At 31.9% G+C, this 23270-nt stretch overlaps 2 protein-coding genes across 4 annotated transcripts in view; one reads left to right on the top strand and one right to left on the bottom strand.

Annotated features, from left to right (window-relative positions):
- The first annotated feature begins 453 nt into the window (after positions 1 to 453).
- LOC143230378 (inositol monophosphatase 3-like) lies at positions 454 to 22466 on the top strand. 2 transcript variants are annotated; one of them, XM_076463865.1, is made up of 6 exons: positions 454 to 1153; positions 2337 to 2505; positions 9641 to 9736; positions 12150 to 12323; positions 18023 to 18279; positions 20865 to 22466. In XM_076463865.1, the coding sequence occupies exons 1-5, from the start codon at positions 752 to 754 to the stop codon at positions 18265 to 18267; spliced, it is 1086 nt and encodes a 361-aa protein (XP_076319980.1). In that variant the 5' UTR covers positions 454 to 751; the 3' UTR covers positions 18268 to 18279; positions 20865 to 22466. The 2 variants fall into 2 exon arrangements, with proteins under 2 accessions (XP_076319980.1, XP_076319979.1); XM_076463864.1 differs by having other exon boundaries at positions 458 to 1153; positions 19364 to 22466.
- Positions 19038 to 23270, bottom strand: part of LOC143230377 (serine/threonine-protein kinase ICK) — a 53574-nt gene continuing 49341 nt past the window's right edge. For both annotated transcript variants that reach the window (XM_076463862.1, XM_076463863.1), the window contains exons 10-12: positions 20317 to 20486; positions 19660 to 19810; positions 19038 to 19384 (exon numbers count right to left, since the gene is read on the bottom strand). In XM_076463862.1, the coding sequence (XP_076319977.1) occupies positions 19372 to 19384; positions 19660 to 19810; positions 20317 to 20486 (334 nt within the window). In that variant the 3' untranslated portion in view covers positions 19038 to 19371. The remainder of the gene's footprint in view (positions 19385 to 19659; positions 19811 to 20316; positions 20487 to 23270) is intronic.

Below are 23270 nucleotides of genomic sequence, written 5' to 3'. Positions count from 1 at the left end.
AAATTCGAAACGTTGTTCTCTAGTTTATTTTAATACCCGTACCACCCGTCTTGAGATAAATTTTTATTTCAAGTAGGTTTTTCTTCATTACACCTATATAAATTGGCCTCACATTAATGTTTTAGAATTTTAAAAGGTTTGTCTGATTGAATTATTGAAAATAATAAATCTCTAACATCAATGTTGCATATTCTAGAAATTCCCGTAAAAGTATAGGGTTACTGTGTAAACGCCCCCTGCTAGTACAGCGGTATGTCTCCGGATTTACAACGCTAAAATCGGGGGTTCGATTCCCTTCGGTGGGCTGAGCAGATAGCCCGATGTGGCTTTGCTATAAGAAAAACACAAACACATACTGTGTAAACAAAAGACACTTCAAAACACGATATGTGAATTTATATAGAATATAGTGGGTTATATAAGAACTCGTTACCATGTTGCTAGACAAATAATACGCATGCGCATTACTAATCATGGTAACTGCGTTTATGCAACGTTTTCCGTGTTATAAAGGTACCAAGTTGGGAATTCTGTTGAAGCTTTCGAGGGAAGTGGTATATCTGAATTTGTCATTGCATTACGTCTAGTTGTACTTATTGTACTAAATTTATTTTGGTATCAAAGAAGCAAAATATATGTCGACTAATTCCCTCAGGCTTCTTTGCTGTGCAGTACTGCTTAAACAGTGAAATTAAACTGGTTAAACCAGCTTTTTAAAAAGTGTTTACTCGTCGCTGTCAATGTCAGAAGAATGTGCGCAAATGTTGTGAAGTTGAATTTTGGAAGGATTACTTTCTTAATAACGATTACTTTGTTATGTTTGATTCTGTATACATTGCTACTTAGTTCAGATAGTTCTACTTCTATAACAAACTATCTGGAAGAGTTTAATATCAAACCCACTGAAACAAGTGCAAGAGAAAATGTGGAGAAAACTACTGCTGAGGTTAGCCTTAAGCATCTCCTTGCAGTAAGTATTGAAATAGCTGAGAGAGGTGGTGCCCAGGTAAAAACTGCTCGGAAACTTACAGACCTAAAAGAGACGAGCAAGGGTAAAACAAAGGAAGGCGCTAATGATCCTTTGACCGAAGGTGACATGAGATCACATCGTGCAATGGTTTACGGATTAAAGAAAGCGTATCCATATATCAAGGTACGTCTATTTTTTTTTTACAAAATCACATTGAAATATGTTTCGGATAATATTTCATAATCGTGACAATTTTCTTGTAAGAGAAGGAGGGTTAGAGCTGTGACGGAACCTGACTGAACTTTTGAAATGTTAAAAATTATAAAGGAAATTACCTAAAGAGATCTGGAATTGATGCATCATCCATTTTTTCGTATTTAATTATATTAATTTTAGTAAGAGTAGTAGAAGGCAAAGTAGAAGCCATCTGAAAATTGGGAAGTTTTATTTTTTGATCAGTCTTTCAAATAGATTACCTTAAATTAATGTAACATAATGTTTAGAGACAATAAGAGACCTATTGGCCCATCTCAACTATCCCATTATCTAAACTAAAACAGAAAAAAAAAATCAAATCATCCTTTATCATTCATATAGTTATCAAGCTTTCTCCTGAACTCTCTTAAATTAACTGCTTCCACAGCATCTAACGGCAACCCATCCTTTAGGCCAGTTATCCTGTTAGAAAAATAAAACTGTCTTATCTGAAGATGACTCTTACTTTTGCAGAATTTGTTTGTGTACTCTAGTCCTACTATTCTTGCCATTAAGTATGATAAAAGATGATACTTTACTGCTGTCAAGCCCCTTCACAACATGAGGCACTTTAATCAGATCCCTTCTAACATTTCCTTTTTAAAGGAAAGACAATTTCAGGTATCTTAATCTTTTCTCATAAGACAATCCCTCCATCCCAGGCACCAGTCTTTCAAGGCTGCCTCTCTTTATTCATCTTTTGGCAAGTAATTTAAAAAGCAAAACATCCTGAGGAAAATAAAACTGCTATAAATGGAGTTTTTTCTCTTTTTTCCAAAATTGAACTTGTGTCATCTCACAATAGTATATTCATCATTATATGTATACACACGCACACATACATCACAAGAAAATTGGAAGCCTTTATCTTATTGATTACCGTGATAATTTAAGAGAAAATAAGTTGAGATCTTAACCTATCTCTGTCGGGTAACCATTCTGTTCCATGTATTCTATTATCACCTCTAAACCCTATCTATTAAGTCAGTATGTGAAAGAACTTATGTAATATATATATATGTTTTCCCTTACACACACATAATTTTTAATTTGTTACACAAATTAATTTAATAACTGTTGTCATAAATTACAACACTAAAGATCTTTTCAGGTGATATCAGAAGAGCATGATTCTTCAGACATTCACCTTGATGAAGTGAAGACAGTAGTTGGTAAAAATGCAGAAATTGATAAGGTATTGAATGGTGCTGATGAGGTGGTGCCTTCAGACCAAATCACAGTTTGGGTGGATCCATTAGATGCTACTCAGGAATACACAGGTAGTAGTTCTGTTTTGAACCTCTCGTTATGAGTGTGATCAACCAGTTACGTTACGATTGGTACAAAGACCTAATCATAGAAGTTTTATCACAAACTTCTAGTTAGCTATTTAATTTCATGAAGATTCATTGGATTATTACAATAATTTATTATTAATTAATATTAAATATTGTATGAAAACCTAATGAGCAAAAAGTGACTCTGAAACTGAGACTTGAAGCCTGATAAACAAGGCCAGTAAAAAGTATGACTTGTGCTTTTGGAGACATCAGTGGGTTTTCTTGTGAAATACTTTATATAAATTATTCCAGTATTGTATCACAATTTTACTGTAACTTTGTAACAGGCTTCTGTAATTTGGTCTTTGTACTTATGAAAATGCAATATGGTGATCACACCTATAGTGAGAAGCTTTATAAGTGAATATTGATGGGGTTGTCTTGTATTTTATAAATGTGCAACATTTTAAAGTACAAAAATAGCATTTTTACATTTTTTCAAAGCTAGTGATGATGTACAAGTTACTAATGTGATGGGTTTGTTTCTGCATAGATGTTGCGTGACCTCATTGGCTTTCTGTTATATAACTATGTTTGTACCCTTATTTCTGGATATTGCACAAACCTTCTCAATTTTCAACTTTCATGAAGTTTTCAGATCTTAATTTCTTGTATCCCTAGCAAACATTTAAATTAAAAACTTTAAAAAAAATTGCTTAAAACTAATATTATGTTCATATGTTTGATCTAAAGATATTTGATGGGGTAAAATATTTTGAAATCTGTACTTGTATATATTTAAAAAACATGAAACGTATTTCTCTTTTTGCTGCCAATTTTTAAAAAATTTCCAATTACACTTAAGGTCAACTTCAGGCCTCTCATTCTTAACATGTTACTGTAAGTTTGTAACAGGCTTCTGTAATATGGTCTTTGTACTTATGAAAAGGTCTCTCTTTCTTAACATGAAGATGACCTAGGAAGGTCAAAACATTGTTCTCTGCTTATCAATATAAGTGATAATACCCATACCAGCCATTTTTAGATACATTTTTATATCAAGTGGGTTTCTCATTATCAAGAAAAGACAATTTGGTCTTTTAAGGTTTTCCATGCTCACCACCTTTGATAAAAATAAAATTAAACACACTCTTCAATTTTTTTAAAAATATCAGTTCTTTTCTTAGGCTTTTGTAAAGTGACAGCCTTTTTTACTGCTGGTGGCAGCTCTTTCTATTAGCCAATTACCTTATTAGAAAAAATAAAAATTTTTAACTCATCCTAGCATGTGTTTTTCAAATGAGTGCTGTTGCTAATAGTAAGGCAAATAAAGAGTTTAGGTTGTTGCTAAAGAAATATGCAATATAAATCTAAAGAGCCTATAATTTATTGTATTGTGCACTTGACAGGCTTGGTTGGGAGTATTGTGATCAGGCTTTGACTCCTTATCTAAAGGACGTTGAATTGCTGAGAGTGGTTTGGTGAAAGGCTACTCAAATGATATTTTGGATGGAAAGACTGTTATAAGAGAATAGGTTAATATTTCTGAAATATTTTATGTTTAAAAAATAAGAGGTAGAAGGGACTTGATTGAGGTTCTTAAGATTGTTGAGAGACTTGCTAGTGTTACTGTTTTATACTTAATAGTGAGAATAACAGGATTAAGAGACACATATATATTTTGGCAGGGTAGGAGTCATCTTCAGCTAAGATAATTTTACTTTTTTATGCAAGTTTAGTTTTGTTAATAGATATTAATATAATAACTTCCCTAAATATTCTGCTACATAACTTGTTTATGTAGTTCATCTTTAGCATACAGTTTATCCTAACTTTGAAAACTGCCCCACATGTTCAAAAAGCCAGCCAAACTAATTTCCACTTTTAGTCAAAGGGAACATTCCATAAAAAGGCTGTTATAGTTCCTAAATCTTTGAAGGTGTTCTCTATTCTTTTTCAGCAGTCTTCTGATTTACCATTTCCAATACCATTTGCTCCTACAGGCACTGCTAAGAGAGAATGTTCCTTGATACCAACAACTATTCTATTAATACATTTTATAGCAAGCAAATCCTAGTTCTAAAATGTTTATGCTTTCTGTTACAAATAACTTTATCAGCATTATTTAATGAGAGAGTTCCTCACTGAGTACAGTTTTTGGTCATCCACTTTCACATTGCAAGCAACCAAACTTTAAACTGTATTTAAGAGTCTGGTACCTGAATTCTAAATGAAAATCTTCTTTGTAACCTTAATTGTTTAATACTGTATGTCTATGAAAACACTGCACTTTCATTGTAATCCTCCCCAAAGCAACTTTTACCCTGATTATTAATTCATGTCTGGCTTCCTTGATTTTTGATCATACTCTGCTAATTTACTATAAGTGCAACTGTCCTTACAGCTATCTCTAAGTCAAGTAAGCAAGCTGTGCACATGCAATGTATTATATCTTTCTGAGCCTCCTGCCAACTGTTGTACCTTTTCACTCATTTATCTCTGGACTACTTCATTCCATGTTACCAGTCTGCTCATCTAATAATTATATACTTAACTGCATTTAACTATTATTTTGTAACATATAGATAAAACTGTAGGTAAATGTAACACAAAAGATGAAAAATAATATTGTTAATTATTGACTATAATGTATATCATGTTTGTAGTTATATATAGCTAATTATTAACATATTAAATTCTCAACAGCTTTCAAATAATGGAAACAATGATTTTTACTCTTAGTAAAAATTCTGTTTATTCTCAGCTAATATTTTTTGATAATTTTATTTAACTGTAGTATCTTGTAACCATATCTAAAAATAAATGTTCATGTTGGGTTAATCTTAATGATGTAAATACTAATACTCATGTTATAACTTTAGTGTAAAGTGTATGTGCAGGAATAGTACGACATTTAGGAGACAAGAAGTGACCTCTTAATCAGCAAGACTGTTCCATCTACTCAAAACAAATAATTCAAAGTCTAGTCCTGATCATTTAAATATGTATTTAGTCATCCTTGAATTCCCTTAACCCCACGTAAGTACCACTCATTTTCTGGAGTTGCACTGCACTCAGGCGAAAGAAAAGAAAATGAAAGATAAGGTTTATTGTTATAAATGAGATGTGTCTCTGTATATTTGTAAGTTAAGTATCTTGTGACAGATTCCATAGCATTTTGCTTAGTTTTTAAAGTATGGATAGTGTTAATAGAGGAATAATAAAATTATTCCAAAAAATTGTTCATACTTTATTTGACAGGCAAAAGTCATCACTCTAATAAAAGTAAAGTAAATATGTTTTTAACTAAATATCTTAAGAGTTGATGAAACTTTGTAGAATTGATGGCAACTGCCAGTTGTGGAGACACAAGTGTAGAGGACAATGTTTTGAAAGTCTTCTGCCTTTCCTCTTCAAGTCGGTGTGTGTGTGTGTGTGTAAGTGTAAGGTGTTGTCACTCTTTTATAGTGTTCTGGTTGATTGTGGAGAGCGTGTTATAATTGGTTGGATTATCACTGTTTCTGATTGGAGGAGAGATTTCCTGTAGATTCAACCAGTGGTAGCCACTTGTTACTCACCTCTAATCCAGAATCTCTGGTTAGTGAAGGTTTAATAGTGTTAATATAAAATGATTCTTTGATTTTACTTGTCTTCCAGATTTTGTCTTTGTCAATGATTCTAGTTTTCTCCCAGTTTTTTCTGTGTCCAATTGACATTGCATGCTCTGCAATGGTTGAATTTTGTGTCTTCATGAGTCTTGTGCTCTCTTTATGTTCTTTTATTCTTGTCGTGATTTTGTTTCACATTTCTCCAGTGTACATATCATTGCAGGAACACAGAATTTCAGAGATGACGTTTTTGAGATTCTCTTTTACAGGTCACTGTTTATTTTTTACCAGAATGGACCTTGAAGTATTGTAGGATTTCCATCAGACTTCTGTGTTGAATTTCTTGACTAATGGTTTGAGTTTTTCATTGAAATTTTGCAGGTAGGGAAGGTAAATGGTGGTAGTGGTAGTGACTTTCTAATTTTTTCTTTTTGTCATGGTCTTCTTCAAGGAGTTTTTGATGAAGGAAGAAGTGTAACCATTCTGTTTAAAACTATACAATCTTTTGGCATTCTGCTTTGATGGATGTATTATCGCAAATGTTTTCTGCTCTTTTGTTTAGGCATTGGTTTATACTACGTTTTATTGCGGTTGGATGATAGGACCGGAAGTGTAGGTATCTGTCCGTGTGGGTGGGTTTTCTGTATACAGCTGTGGTTATTTGTCATGCTTGTTTGCTGATAAATATGTCAAGAAACGATAGACTGTTTTGTTCCTCTATTTCCATAGTGAAGGGGATTCTTTTGTCTATGGAATTGAGATGTTCTAAGAAGACTGGTAAGTTTTCATGACCATGGGGCCAAATAATGATGGTGTCATCTACACAACGTCTGTAGAAACTTGGTTTTTAATAGGTGTGGATGAAAGGGCTCTTTCTTCAAGGTCTTCCATGAAAATGTCTGCTAGGATAGGATAGAGTGGTGCTCCATCCCATGGCTAGACCATCTGTTTGTTCATGGAATTACATGTATTGGAAATAGGTTGATTGTAGGCAAATAGTTGTTAGTTCCAGCATTTTTCTCAGGTCTTGGGTGCAAACAGTGCAGTGGTGAATTTATCTGTTCTTATTGAATGTTACATAGAACTGATTTGTCTCCAAACATTGCTCATGTTACTCCTTTGCAAGCTGATGAGCAACCTTAGGGAGTCTCTTAGGTCTAATTCAGTTTTCATGTATTTTGTGCCTCAGATTTATGATGTTTTATCCCTTTTATCTACTTCTTATTCACCACATCCTTTCTTATTGCATGCAAAATTTTCCGAAGCCTTTTTTGGTTTCCCCCCCTCTTCTGATATTTGGGTTAATGCTGAACAATTTGCCTTGTGATTAAGTGACGGGATTAACCTGCTGCACCCCTGAGGAATTCTGATTAGTTTGCCCTTTCTTGTTGTTATGCAGACATTTAATTTTTAGATCACAAGTTGTTAGGTTTTTTAATATCAAATGTCAGTCTTACTCATGTCCAGTTTTCTTGCCTGTGTCTTACCATTACAAATCTCTTACAGTATCTTTCTTCCCTACACCTCCAATTTGAGGCTCTTCACAGAAATCCTAAAGGGTTTTCTGCAGATACCTTTTACCCTTCTCTCCTCCATTTTAGTCCACATATCATTTTTGGCTCTTGTGTTACATCTGTGGTTTCTTTGCTGTTGGGAACTGATTGGTTGTGATGTCATGTTGATTCAGATTCTTTTACCCATGACCTATTTTGGGGATTTATGTATGGCCCCTTTTTAGAGATGGTAAATATTTGATATGGTCCTGGAAACTATTGAACCTTGGGTGACATTGGTCCACCAACAAACCACTATTACAAATGTTATAGCTCGTTTGTCTCTGTCAGAGTCTGATAAGCCTCCAATTCCCATTTTTCATCCTACCTTTCTCCAGCTCTTACCTGTTCCTTCTACTCAGAGTGCTTCTCTTTGCCTACCTTGATCATGCATTCCCCTATCACCAAAAGGTTGGTCTACTTCCAGGGGGTTTCCTGCTGGCAAGCCTACCATGGCTTATGTGGAGGAATTTCTCATGGGTCCCTTCAACTATGAGCCTTTAGTCACCTTGTATTCTCAAAATGGCTGGTATGGGAATTAGCACTTTAATGAAAATAAAGTACAGAACAATGTTTTGACCTGAAGATGACCTAAGCTATCTTGAGAATACATTTTTTACTTCAGGTATGTTTCTCATCATCACAAATTACTTTATTCTCCTTGTTTTTTGGATATCGGGCAGTTTTAGTCCATAACTTTCATTTTCCCAATAACATAGGGCTTTTATTTACCCTGTTCTTACCATGCTTGTGCATTTATTCTGAATGCATCACCCTTCCATGCATTCTGTGCTTCTGTATTGGGACATTAATGTGGTCATACATTCCCAAACTTTATTTCAGTTTGAATTACTTTCTCATGTTCCATATTTCACCTTTCTCTTAAAACATACTTCTGCTCTTAGCTTGTGGATGTTAAAGGTCGGATTTGTTTGCTGTTGACATTTCACGTACCCTTTATTACTCTACCTATCTTTTCTTATATCCAGATCTTTCATTTCTCTGAAACACCTTGATAACTCAGGAGGGTGGTTCCTACTTTTCTCCTATTTCCTTTCCATTCCATTTCCCATATTTTTCTCTCGACTGGATCTTGATAGGCTTCTTTGTTGTTATATAGCCTTGTGGGATATGTGCTTCTGACTCTTTATCTCCTGACAGTCCTCTTCCCTTTGTGTTATTTTGCCTTTTACCCTTACCAACTGGTCTGTTTTTCAGTTTGATTGACTTATTCTTCCCTACCTTCTTACTCCCATATTTTGTTTATGTATCTTCCCATCAGATCCATTACCTCACTTTTATTCCATGTGGACCACTCCCAGTATGGTTATCTCCCACTATCTCCATCATATTGTGGTTTCTCTTTGTCAGGGTTTCATCTACCACCTGTGGCCATTCTTCAAACTTTGCAAGTTTAACTGATAAGTTTTATTCATACATTCTTTCTTTCAATGGCCTGTGTCTATTTTTTATCACATGAATCCCACTCTGCAGTGAGAAGTGCTTGACCAGGTATTCTTTAACTCTAAATCTGCATTGTACAACCCTGTTGTTTCACGCTTTGTTTTCCATGGTTTCAGACACTTACAATGGAGAGGAAGTGTTTCACAAAATTACTTGACAGTGAATAACCTCACAACATTTCACTTCATGAACATGCCCATCCTAGACTGTGTCACAGACATTACCTGCTATGATAATGAGTTGATAACCTGGACTGATAACTGTAATACAATATTTAACTTGTTGTTTCATAGTACTAATTCAATTGCCTATTAACAATTTATGTAATCAGTAGTTAAAAGCTGTATGTGTATCTCACATTTTCTATTGATATAAAACTACAGTATAATATTTACAGTGAAAATGTTTGCTTGCAGATGGGCTGTTGAATTGGTTTACTTTGTAAATACTGAACACTGGTAAGAGAAGAGACAGTCTCTTCATTTTTATTGTTTTTGATTAATTTTACAGAAAACCTACTACAGTATGTTACAACCATGGTCTGTGTGGCAGTAAAGGGTATACCTGTGATTGGTGTCATTCACAAACCATTTGAAAACTTTACAGGTGAGTTGATGTGATTCTGTTGTAGGAAATCGTAAATTTATAAATGCAATAACCTTTTTCTTTAATCAAGAAAGTAGTAAAATATAAAATATTTTTATAAGATGAATTTTTTCTCTGTATTTATTTCTTGTATGGCAATGATTGTGTGCAGTATTTTTTTAAGTTGCAAATTTAGTTTTTGTAGTAGGATTAAAAATAGTTCATCAGTCATTGTCTCATGGTTTTTTGAAGAAAGTATTTCTGTGGTAACAGTTCATAAAATGTATTGCATGGTAAAAATAATTATTGGAAAAATTAAAGGTTCCTTTTTAAAATTTTATATCTTATGTCTTGATATTATTGATCAGTCTAGCTGTACCGTTTGCCTTATTTTTTTAGTTAGAACAATTGAAGAAGTTTTGATTATTAAATAAATCATTATATGTATTCTACTTTCTCTTGTGCTTAAAGTTTAATTGTAAAATTTATAGGATAGTAACTGTCTTTATATTTTTGCTGTTAACTGCTGCAGGGAAAATTTATATTTTGTTACTGCTGTATTAGATGTGAAATTATAAAACTGTGATTAATATTGTATGACAAATGTGATGCTGGGCATGAAAACCATAAGTTACTAAGTTTATCTACATCAGGTGTTTAACCACTTGCCATTCCTGCTGACCAGGTGTTCCAAGTGGCTTCTGCAGATTGCTCACTAAAAATACCACAATTGTGTTTCATATTTTACTCCTTAATACCAAAATTGCTTTATTCCTGAAATGTTTTGCTTGATCAGAATACAGGGAACTGTGCTTAACTTCAGTAAAGAAATCTTATTTTCTCTTATCTTGGCACTTTGTAAAAAGAGTATTACAAATTTGATACTTACTGGCTTCAGAAATGTTTGAATAACCTGATGTCTGTTTGTCTATATATATTATATACGATGAAAAAGTGCCATATTTAGCTTACTGTAGAAATTTAACTTAGTTAAAAATAACATTTAAGGTCTTTTAATTATTAAATAAATCATTATGTACATTCAGTTTTCTCTTATGTTTACAATTTAATCATAACATTGATGGGACAGCAAATATCTGTGCTTTTTCTATGTATGTTTATATAAATTCATTGTGTGTGTGTGTCACATAACTCCTCCAAAACTGCTTGCTGCATCCAGTTTAAAGTGGTTCCAAACAAACTGTCTCAGCCCCAGTGTTGCCAAAGTAAAACTTTTCACCCAACCCTTTAGGGAACCTGGGTATTTTATGAAACCTTTTACAGGGATTCTCCAAAAGAAGACTCCAGATTTCTATTGAGTTGCATTAAAACACAAATAAGTAGGCATACTAATTAACAGTTCATAATTTGGTTAAAGAAATTAAACTTGCATTATAATGGCAATGAACATTCAACCAAGAAAGTGCAAAACAATTATTCAAGCATTGAATTTGTATTATAGAGGTCCTGTAAATATGGGTTTGTTGATATACACTAGGTTTAAATAGCAATATGGTGCTGATGGTGTTTTTTTTTATTGGTTTTTAGAAATATATATGTTTTGCTGTAACCTCACATATCTCTGGACAGATGGATACTTATTTGAAGTTTTTATTTATGATCAGGAGTGAATTATGTAATTGATTTAGTTTTTCAGTAGTTAGGCCTAACATGATAAATTTAACATTTATAGTTTTTAATCAAATGTGGCCTTTATTATGACACACCTGCTCTCTCTCTCTCTAAAGTAGTACACTTAAACATCTGTGGAGTTTATCTTGATTCCACTTATGTTTTGAAACACCACTGTATTAACTACATTGTGCCTGATGTGTAGATAGCTTACTCTGCTATGCTATTTTATGCAACCATTTTTCATTGATTTTTATGCATTGTTTCAGAGTAGTACTATAAAAATTGCAAATGCTGAGCCTAGTTAGCAATATATCATTGACTGAAGTTTAACCTACCTTCTGTAAATTGTTTTTTAAACAAACATTCCCTTAAAATTATGTACTTTTACTGATTTATTAATTTTTGTGTGGGTTACTTCTGCACAAAAACCTCACACATTAATTAACAATGTGGCATTGAATTTTTTCAATTTCTTTAAATAAATGTGCTCTTAGGATTACATATATTTTTGTTTATTACTTTAGTAAGTAGTTTTAAATATTAAGCTTAATTAGGAGTATGGGACTGACAGAAGTTTTCAGACAAACACTATTTTGCTTTAACTGCTGTATAGCTCTGGAAAGACAGATATTTAAGTTTTTGTAACCAGAAGTGAATTATGTAATTGCTTTAATTTATAAAGAATTAGGCCTAGCATGGTAAATCTAACATTTATGTTTTAATAAAATGTGATCTTATTACGTGATGTTTTGAGATAGAATGACTTTTTTCTAAAATAACATAATACACTCTTTTACAGCCTGGGGTTGGGTTAGTCATGGTGTGTCTCCTCAATTACAAGTTGCAAAGACCTTTCCTGAGAAGTGGAAGACAAATCCTGTTGTTATAGTGTCTCGCTCTCATGCTGGCAAAGTGGCTGATGTTGCTACTAAAGCTTTTGAAAATGCTACTATAATACCTGCTGGGGGAGCAGGTATTTAAATTATTACAGTTATAGTGTTATTAAAATATAAAATGTGTGAAACTTTTAATAATCAACCAACACAAGTGACATAGAGTGTGACCTAAAACTATACAAGGACATAGACAGTACTCCTGACTTTAAACTATTATCATGGATAGTTTTCTTCTTCATAGACTGCCAGAAAAGAGATTTTATATATATATAAATACCACACACACAAACATATGCAAATCAACTCTTGTGAATAGAAGTGGGTGATTAAGTCAATTATCTATGAGCATTGATTGGTGTTCTGTAAAGAAATTAATTAATCAAAGAATTATGATTAATGCCAGGAGAATATTTAACTAATTAATAAAATTAGTGTTTTTGATTATTTCAGCTGTTCATGAAATCGAAATATTGCAATTATAATTTCTTATTTCCATTTATGATTTAAATTGGTCAGCTTAATCTGTTAATGTTGCAACTCAGACTATTCAAGTCTTCTGAGGATAATAAATTAGCTGAATGTAATAGATTATTAAGCCAAACAATCTATTATCAAATTGCACTAATCATCCAGTTCTGCTAGTGATCAGAAACCATTCAAAGCTTAGATGAATACTTGACTGAAATGAATACCAACCTTAAATGCTTTTGTATTAAACTTAGTTGTCAAACTTGATTTTCTTTTCTTTTGTCATATGGATAATTTTAAAACATTTAATATTGGGGAAATTAAAAACACAAGAATGGTTAAGATTTTATGGTCATATATAAAGTTTTCTTTACACAATTAGTATGCTAAAGCAGTAATTCTCAATCTTTTTATCCTGCATAAACCCAGATCTGTAAGTTTGCAGTATACCTGTGGTTCATATAACTCACAAAAACTTAGTGGTTTATATTAATAAAAAGGTGGCTAGTGGAATGTATTAACTATCCAAAACTGCCATCAAACTTTTTATCATAAGAACTGCTGCACCAGAGAGTAATTTGATTGTAAATTAATCAAGACACATGGTTGTATCTTGTACAGCCAAAACAACCTGCTGCAGAACACAGTGTGTGTTATTAATAGGAGTGATAATTTAGTAATTTTCCACCTTTTGTATTTGGTAATCTACACTGTTGTATATTTTCAGTAGATGTGCCCTACTGGACTCTTACTTCACACACCAAATTTCAAGGCAATCCATTAAGAAATACCAGTGATCTAACATCTCCAATTCTGATTGAGTTTACTTTTTTTTTCACCAGTAGTGTGGGTTTGTTTTTTTGAATTTCGCACAAAGCTTCTCAAGGGCTATCTGTGCTAGCCGTCCCTAATTTAGTAGTGTAAGACTAGAGGGAAGGTAACTAGACATCACCACCCACTGCCAACTCTTGGGCTACTCTTTTACCAAGGAATAGTGGGATTGACCGTAACATTATAACGCCTCCACGGCTGAAAGGGCGAGCATGTTTAGCACGACGGGGATGCGACCCCGCAACCCTCAGATTACAAGTCGCATGCCTTAACACGCTTGGCTATGCTGGGCCCTAATAGTGTGGAAAATTTATTTGATATAAAAACATACTTTTATGGATTTTGCGTTAATTTGATACACTGATAGATCTTTACAGCCTGGATTTTAATTAAGTTTTCTATGGTATTATAAAGAAAGCTATAAACATTGTTTTAGAGACAGACTACCACCACATGTTTTAAAGAATCTGGTTGGTTCTGTAAAGTAAAGGTATGTTCTGAATAATAGAGTTGCAGTCTTAAAACTGTGTGTTATTACTGAGTGTCACTTTCTTACTTGCTGTGGTTTGTTACTGTGTATTGACAAAAAATCATGATATTTCATCAAGAACACCTTACGTGTGAAAAAGAAGAAAATAAAATGCCACTAAAAAATTAGTTAGCCAAGTTGTGTTTTTTGTTCAGCTTGGGACATGATGGTGGGCAAAATAAAATATGTAGTCTGGCTAACTAACAAACAAATATATGCTGTAAAATCCATATCAATTCTGTAAGTGTAGCTACCAGTTTGGCTATCAATTTTGACCTTATTCCTTTAACTAACATAATCAATCCCTCTTTTGGTTGTACTTTTTTTTCCACACCTTAGGTATTCTTGATTAGATAAGGATATAAGAGACTGAAAGTAATAAATGTATACATACATGCACCTGGTAAAACTAAACTCTTTCATATGAGAATCTATTTTCAGTTGCTAACCCATCTTACTACAAGTAGGTCAAAGTGCACATGTCCTGATCATTTACAGTTACATTCAAAATTGAATTACTACTAATGTATATGAATGAACTTGGCATCAAAATAGAGTTAACAGTTGAAATTTTAATAATCTACAAGTTTTAATTTCTTAATTTTATAAAAATTATTTGAATGAATCCTTAATCTCTCCTTGTATAAGAATCATGACATTTTCTAGGAGTTCCCCCATTTCTAATTTATTTGCCACCCCTCTATAAAGTACTAAATTTAACATAAATTACACACTATAATATAGATATTACAAAGGTAAAATTTGATTTTCATTGCCTTCACTCATTACTGAGCCATAAATTACCAAATCAGGTCCACTTGCTACACTCAACTATCACAACTTATCTTTCACAAGTTTTCAGAGCATTATGTGTATTATCATCACTGTGAAAATTGATCTCATGGCATTCAGATTGAGAAGCTAAGGGAATTATTTTAAGCACTTCTTTCAATATCTAGAAAGCCAATTAAATTGTAAGTTATAAGACATTGTTTGCTCTGTGTATATTATTTTCCTGTGTTCTTAAGTTTATTATTTAAGTAAATAAAAATTATTCAGTATTCTAGAATCATAAATACAAAAAATTGGGCTTAAATGTCACTAGCAATCTAAATCAAGAAAGAGTGGTCAAATATAAGCACTATATTTCTTCTGTAATTTTTATAAAAGTAACTAAAATTTAAAAATTAGAAACTTGTTAGATTAGATCAGCTCTATTAGATGACATAATGATAAATAACAAGTAATAATATTTGTTCACAAGGAATGTTCATGCATTATGTCATCCAATATTGTAATGTGAGCTCTGCATTCACTGATTAATTGACAACTTGTATGGTAGGATTATTAATTATATGTATATGGTTTAAAGGGCAGTAAAATAATTGTATAAAATGGAAATGAATGTAGACTTTTAAAAGTGTTAAGCTATTTAAGATAAGTATTTGTAAGCTTCTGTTGCAATCTTCATTCTAGGAAAAGGGTAATTTAGATTTATTTCAATTGTTTTTTTATGGTAGTTACAAGGTCAGTCAGATCAACCAAGTCTGTGTAGAGTTAGAGTAGAAAAAATAATATAAAATACAAAGGTTTATTATAAGAAAATAGTTTGATATTTATTTAGGAGGTTCTAGAGGTTACACAAATGAAATTTGAAAATTTTCAGATCAAGTAACATTTTTTAATTTTAACATGAAAATCACTTTGCACTCAGGGCTGTCAACACTGTGACTCCTTATATTCATGGACAAATATAGTAAAAATATTAAATTTAATAAAAAAACATTTGCTTTTGTGTGTGTTTGTCCAAAAGACTTGTAATATTTACTGAAACTTACCAAACTTTGTGAAGCTACATGTATGTTACTGAAAGGTATAATATGAAATGTTGACAATTACTTTGTGGTTACAAAGTCAGTCATGTTAACCAACCCCATATGAAAGAGTCAATTTGTTATGTAAGATAAACATGTTTACCTATATTCTTGACTGATTTATGCTTGTATAGCACACACACATTCAAAAGTAGTTTCCAGTGATGATTGACAACACATACTCAAACTTTTAATGTCATGAAATTATACTGGTGAGTATGTCTGCAGTTGCAGTATATACTCATCCAAGCATGATAGACAAGGTCAATTGGCAAATTGAGTTGTTTCACATTTAAAGGCTTTCCAATAGTTGTATAGTGATTACATGGATAAGAAAAAATGTGAAAAATTATTAACCTTGGTTTATTTATTGATGTCTTAATGTAATAAATAAACTAAATTTTTTATACAATATATTAGTAAAAAAATTAACTTTACAGTACTGAGCAAAAGCGTTAAGAGTCAAAAATTAGGTTTTGGGCAACTTTCAAACAATAGTAGAAGGTAAATCACAGCTGAAAAATCAATATTTTATTAATCTTTATATTTAGTACACAGAAAATTGGTGAAGGTAAATGGTTAATATTTCGTGTGGCCCCCTTTTACTTTAATAACTATAGACAGTCTATCAGATATTGTTGCAACATGGTTAACTAAGTTTCTGTTGGGAATTTACTTCAAATATCCTAATACACTTCAATAAAGTTTCTTTAGAAGAAACTTTTGATTTGTCAAGTTTCTGATCTCTTAAATCTCGGATCTACTCAGTTGGGTTCAGATCGGTGACTTTTGGGAGCTATTGCATTATTTGAATGACTCCAGCAGCTTCTTTCTTATTTAAGTAATTTCTGCATAGATTGGATGAGTGTTTGGAGTCATTATCATCTTCGTAGTAGAATCTTATACCAATAATATGCAAACCACTGAGTATATTATCACAGATCAATATCTGATGGTTAGGTGCTATGCATTGAGGTAAGTATCTTTCACCTTTCTTCTGCTAGACATACAATTTACAGTTTGAACTAGATATTTCAGAGTTGGACTCATCCATTCATAACACCCTTTTCCAATCATCAACAGTCCAATTCTTGTACCTTTTAGCAAATTTCAGTCTTTTGACAATACTTGGAGACAGAAGTAAATGTTTTTTTTTAATTGATACATGACAAAATATAAGATCCTTGTTGAAACTTGTTGATTCTGTAGATTTGGTACATGGTTTATCTCATGTTTGAGATCAGTGGCAGTCTTCCTTCTGTCCCAGAGGCTGTATAAATGAATATACTTAACATCAGTATCATTGAGTTTAGGTGTTCTGTCTCTTCCCTTTCTATTTTGAAATTTAATTGTCTTGGTCTTATGATCTTGGGAGTACTTAACAGTGTTTGGGGAGCATTTCAAGTCTACAGTAATTTGTTAGAGAGTCCATGCAGCATTACATAGAGCTTTTATGCAAACTCTGCTCTACTGACAATTCTCTAAGGGTTTTGGGCCCTGGCATGAAAACAAACTTAAGAGATAATGTTGAACACTGTTTTTAATCAAGTTTTATGTGTGAATTGCTATTAAAATGATTTCTTATAGCATATACCACTACCATATGCTAGCTTTTTCAATATAGTTAAGGCATTGTATGGGGTACCATGATATTTATTTCAGACTCTAAACTTGATCAGTATGTTAATTGAAGCAGAACTCTTATAACCTGCCTTTGGTACAAGTATATGGGAATTCTAAAGAATAAGTATTCATGGCTCATTCAGTTGTTAAAAGGGGTCAGTGAAGCATTACCAGTGTTGAACTTTACAATGTATAACAGCATGGAAGAATTAGCCTCATTAAATGAAAGAATAACAAAATTTTCTATTCTCTTAACACTTTTGCACAGTACTGTATATTCCACATTAATGTAGATTTTTTCAAACCATTATAAGGAAAATATCATTATTCTTTCACTATACATACTTTTATATGGATAATTCAATACTGTTTACAAGTAATCAAAGTATAAGTTTTCACCGAGTTATGTGATAATTTATTAACAAACTGTATTTTCAATTTTTTTTAACAGGTTTCAAATCTTTAGAAGTAATACAAGGTATTTCTTCTGCCTATGTCCATGTGACTCTAATTAAAAAGTGGGATATATGTGCTGGAAATGCAATTTTAAAAGCTTTAGGTGGTCAGATGACCACCCTAGAGGGTAATCTCATTTCCTATGAGGCTTCTGATGATGATGCTAATCATGAGGGACTTTTGGCCACCATGTTTGAGCATAGTTTTTTTCTGGAGAAATTGAAGAATGTACAGAGATGATAATGTTTGCAGGTTTGTATTGACAATAGTAGTAAAACTGTGGGTTGATACCAGAAGGTGTTAGATATTAACCTGCATGCACTCACACCGAATATATTTTATCTGGGGCCATGCAACTGGGTTGTGATATTTTTTATAATTAGTGTTTACTAGCACTGTTTTCTTATGCAGTAATATCTCTAGTTTGAGAAAAAATAGCATAGTTCCAAGAATTTTAAGAAATGTATATTATATGAAATAGTTATGATCTGTTGAGCTGAAACATTTTCATAAGCATTTTCTAAAATGTTTATTACCACATAGTTTTGTTGCTAACTAAGGGAATGATTGTTTGGATATAATAACTGTTCTAAACTATAAAGTATCAGGTCTCTAATTAATATACTGCTTGTATTAGCTAAATCCTAATAATTTGTTTTTCAAGAGTACATTAATCAATGTTAATCATATCAGTATGTATTTATGAATCTATTTGCCATGAAACTATTGTAATATTTTGTCACTAAAGATTCAAAGTTATGATAAATTTTTGCAAACAATAATTGTCTCTATGAAGGATTTCACTTAGTTTCATATTGTCTGTTGTTACATAACATCTATCAAAACTATAACAAGTTATTTTATATTCAGTGACAATGAATATCTATTTTCTCTCTGATTTCTTTCAGCCACATAACTTTCAGACACTTGTATTTTTTGTGACTAACAGTATTGTAATACTATTTTAGAGTTTATCAAAAGTTAATTCACAAAAGAAGGAGATCAAACCCTTAAAGCAATATTTTTATTGAGATATGAAAACAATTAAATAAAATTACATTTAACTAATAAATAATATTTTCAGAACAAGTTAGCATTATGAACTATCCAATCACAGATAATGTAAAAGTGTGAAGAAAATAGTTTTTGATGCTATTTTTGTTCATTTTGGATTTGAACAACCCTTTGCTCTTTCAATGATTTCACTAAAAACCCTCTGGTAAACTAGTTGGTGAATATGAATGTTTATTATAACATTGTGATGATTTAGTGCAAACATCTGTTGAATACTGTTTTCCTTTATCTTACACTGTACAAGTACTTTTGAACTTTCCAGGTGGCTGTCTACTTCAGATATCTGTAGAAATTCAGATACTATCAGTAAAAGTATCACATTAGCAACAATAAAATACAATAGGAATTAAACCACAATTAATAGTGTACATAAGAATAGAAACTTAAGTATATTGTACACAGGTAATTAAAATTAAGTTTAATTTAATATCATTCATTATCTATGCACTGTTTTATAAAACTGCCAACTAGCAACCAAAGCTATGTACACTACCAAAAACTCAGTACACCTAATATAGGTGTTTAATATTAAATTGATTTTTCCAATTAACTACTTACTTTGCTGCCCAGTCAGTCTTGCCTGGGTAGCTAAATCTACCACTAGACATTCGACTCTGTATTCCTGCTGATCTTCGTGCCCCAGTATCTGGAACTCCCTGAAGAGGTTGTTTATTGGGGGCTTTAGGCATGGCACTACCATTTTGAACACCTTACAAAAATCAAAAGCTTTTGATATCATCAGTGAAATTAAGTATTACAATCTTGGACTTAGATAATGAAAAGTTCTATATAAATAAATCTTACATCAGTGAAATTTAGGTGTGTATGCTATTTTTAAAGTTTTTTGTCTTTCAAATAAACAATAATGTTTAAAGAAATCAAGGCAATCAGAATTTTAAGTTCAGAGTTGTCATATCACTATAATATTAATGTTATGTTACATAGTATGTTTATTAAATTGAATACAACTTTAGGATGGTGTTTAAAGTCTTTTCTAGTATTCTTAAGTATTACAAAGCAGTTTACCTAAACACATTATTTATAATTATCAAGTTTTACATATCTCATTAACCCTGGTATTACTTGTATACTAGTAGTACAACAGGTAATGTTATGAATTTATTTTTCACACAAGTACACAGGCTAGAGAAATTTGTTTTACAACTGAACTACTAGTTTAAAATGTATATCCATTTACAATTAAAATTCACTTACCTAAACCTCTTCCAATTATAGTCATTTCTTGGGATATCTCACTGTCCTGAATTGTTGCATTTTTTATGTTTTGTCCTGCAACATATCGAGCTTTGTTCATGTAATGTTGCTTGGCTGATAAATGTGAAGGTCCTTTAGCCTGCACAGGAAGCTGACCTTGAGGAACAGGTCTGAGGGACAGAAATGATTAGATTACTGTTAATAATACATGAAATTTCTATGCTTAGCACCAAACATTTTTAGTATTAACATTCTTGTTCAAAGGGAGGAAAGGAGGGAGACTATATATAAATACATACATATTTATAACATTCATATTCAATGAGGGGAAAATATCAAATTACAGGTACCCCATTTATATTAAATAAGTTATTTAAATGTGTTTAATTCTCTTTGTATTCACAGAAAAGTCAACTATGGCCAAATTACAATTTTCATAAAAAGCAAATGGGTAGGATAATTTTTTGTATTTTATAATAAATACTCAAGGGATAGAGCAAATAATTGATCAAATCAAAGTAAAATTGGAAAGAAAATGTATATTATAGGTGGAAAATACAAATGCAACAACTGGAAGAGAACAAAGTCAAGCATATGATATGGCAGAAGGCATGGGATATCCATGGAAAAGATGAGATCAAGATTTGAAAAGGAAAGTGGTTTATGGAATTTTGCATGGAACAGAAAAGTAGATGGAAACAAGTAAGGAAACTGGACTTATATATATCTAGTAACAAAATAATAAATGATTAAGCAGACAATGTTAGAAAATGGAATAGAATCAGGCCATGTGCCAATTACAGCTGGGATACGAGAAAAAGAAAATTTATAATATATAATTTGGAACTCGAGATGACAAAGAAAAATATTTTGAACGTTGAGAAAAAACCAGGACAGTTTTATCCTCAATATTGACGAATGTTAATGATAAGATCTAGACTGTATGTTTGTTAAAAGTTAACATTAGTTCAACATCATATTCATACATGTGGAATTTCTTGCATTGTCATTTAGCAGCAACTGAGCCAATGTATTTCAGCAGGATCTGAAGTTGTTTTAATTAAAATAATAGCTGACCATAAGTTTTGGTAGTTTCCAGTGAGATGTGGGATGTATTTAAAAAAATACCAATGCTGACCAATTACAAAATCGAAAGGAAAAGCATGAAACGTCGACTTAGTGTAAAATTTTTTATTGTTCAGCTGAAAATAAAAGTGCAGAAAGGCAACTATTGTGAAAAATAGTATCCAACCTTCTTTGAATATTTGTTGGATGTCCCTTTTCAAATATAAATAATAGCTGACCACAAGTTTGGTAGCTTCCAGCAAGATGTGGGACGTACTTTAAGAATCCCAGTGCTGACCAATCACAAAATTGTAAGGAAAAGCATAAAACGTCGACTTAGTGTAAAATTTTTTATTGTTCAGCTGAAAATAAAAGTGCAAAAAGGCAACCATTGTGAAAAATATTATCCAATCATCTTTGAATATTTATTGGATGTCCATTTGCGAGTATAAATTATACAAACTTAAAGTAGCAGCTGGCATTTTTGTTGCTCAAATTGGAAAGAAAACAGACTGGCATAACTGTATAATTGAATATTTGTGGGCAAAATTTTTGAGTTACGTGCACTGACTGTCTTTAGATACTGTTTTTTTTCTTCTACAAATATTGTGTTTCCTTAACAAAACCCCTGTACATGTGCAACTAGTATCACACCTTTATGATATTGTAAGATAATCAACTGATGGAAATGCTACCCAATTCATCACAAAATTAGCATCTAATCAAGTCAGGTTTCTTCAGATTGTGCAGTGTCTTATTAGATCAGGTGTTTATCCTAGGTCTAATATAAATTAATGACTGGAATGATGACAAAACTCAACTTCATTCCTAGGTTTACCAAATAAACACACCCACTGTAGATATTACTGGATAATATTTTACAGATTACTCAGTTTCTGTGAATAAAATATTTTTAGGTGTGCTATTTGTATGAATTTGCAACTATGAAAATGTAACAATTTCATTATAATGTTTTTTGCATTTTTTTATTTATTTAAGAGACAAAAATGCTTACCTTTATTTTATAATTAAATTGGTGATTTGTATATCTTCCTACATTGTTGTAAAGTTTTTATTCAAAGTAACCGATTGTTGTCTATCTTTGCTTTTATTTGACAAACACTTCATACAGTTTCATTGTGTTTATGATCAGTAATATACACTAAAACCATTTTTTGCTAAACTGTTAACAGTATATATATATAAACTGAATTTCCATGAAGTTTTAAAATTATGTTCTTTGTGTATACATATATTTACATTATATATACATACATTACCCATTCACACATGCCCTTAGGCTAAAAAGATCTTGTTTAAACACAGCCTAACTTCATGCGGTCAAGTGCAAAAAAATGATGTAACTATGCCTAAGGCAACAGCATAATTCAAATGAAGAATGAAATTGTAAAGCAAACCTTCACAAGATAAAAACAAATCAAGACCATAACTATGGCAAAAACTATTCACAAGCATCTTTTCTTCCAGCTAAGCTTTATCACTTTTTCAATCTCTGTGCAAATATTTGCTGAACTATTGGGTTCAGGAATAATTCGTGAGCGTTTTTTCAAGTTAAACAAATATATTCATAAATGAAATGCTTTCGCAAAATATTTCATGTCATTTGGTAGATAATTTTTTGCTCTAATAGATGGTGTGTTTGATTTTCATATGTCTTTAATTTTTGCTTTCATTTTCAGCTCATTAAATGGAATGTCAAGTGGACAAAATCGAGCATTTTCGACACCATCTGCTTTTCGCATTTAATTTCTTGCAATTTCGTTTAAAACAATGCATACTATATACCTAGGTATTACATGAAATAAAGTATCATAATAAATGTTTTGGGTGTAATGTGTTCATGCATTGAAGTATTGTATAGTCTTGCA

This window comes from Tachypleus tridentatus, chromosome 10 (genome assembly GCF_004210375.1).
Source record: "Tachypleus tridentatus isolate NWPU-2018 chromosome 10, ASM421037v1, whole genome shotgun sequence".
In the NCBI taxonomy this organism is placed as follows: domain Eukaryota; kingdom Metazoa; phylum Arthropoda; class Merostomata; order Xiphosura; family Limulidae; genus Tachypleus; species Tachypleus tridentatus.
This window is presented reverse-complemented; position numbering and strand designations above follow the sequence as displayed.

Bases quoted from the DNA above. Each gene is read 5' to 3' on its own strand.
- LOC143230378 (XM_076463865.1), top strand. From the start codon at position 752: ATGTGCGCAAATGTTGTGAAGTTGAATTTTGGAAGGATTACTTTCTTA. The intron at 1,154-2,336 runs GTACGTCTATTT...AGATCTTTTCAG, and splicing joins AAGCGTATCCATATATCAAG to GTGATATCAGAAGAGCATGA. The intron at 2,506-9,640 runs GTAGTAGTTCTG...TTAATTTTACAG, and splicing joins TGCTACTCAGGAATACACAG to AAAACCTACTACAGTATGTT.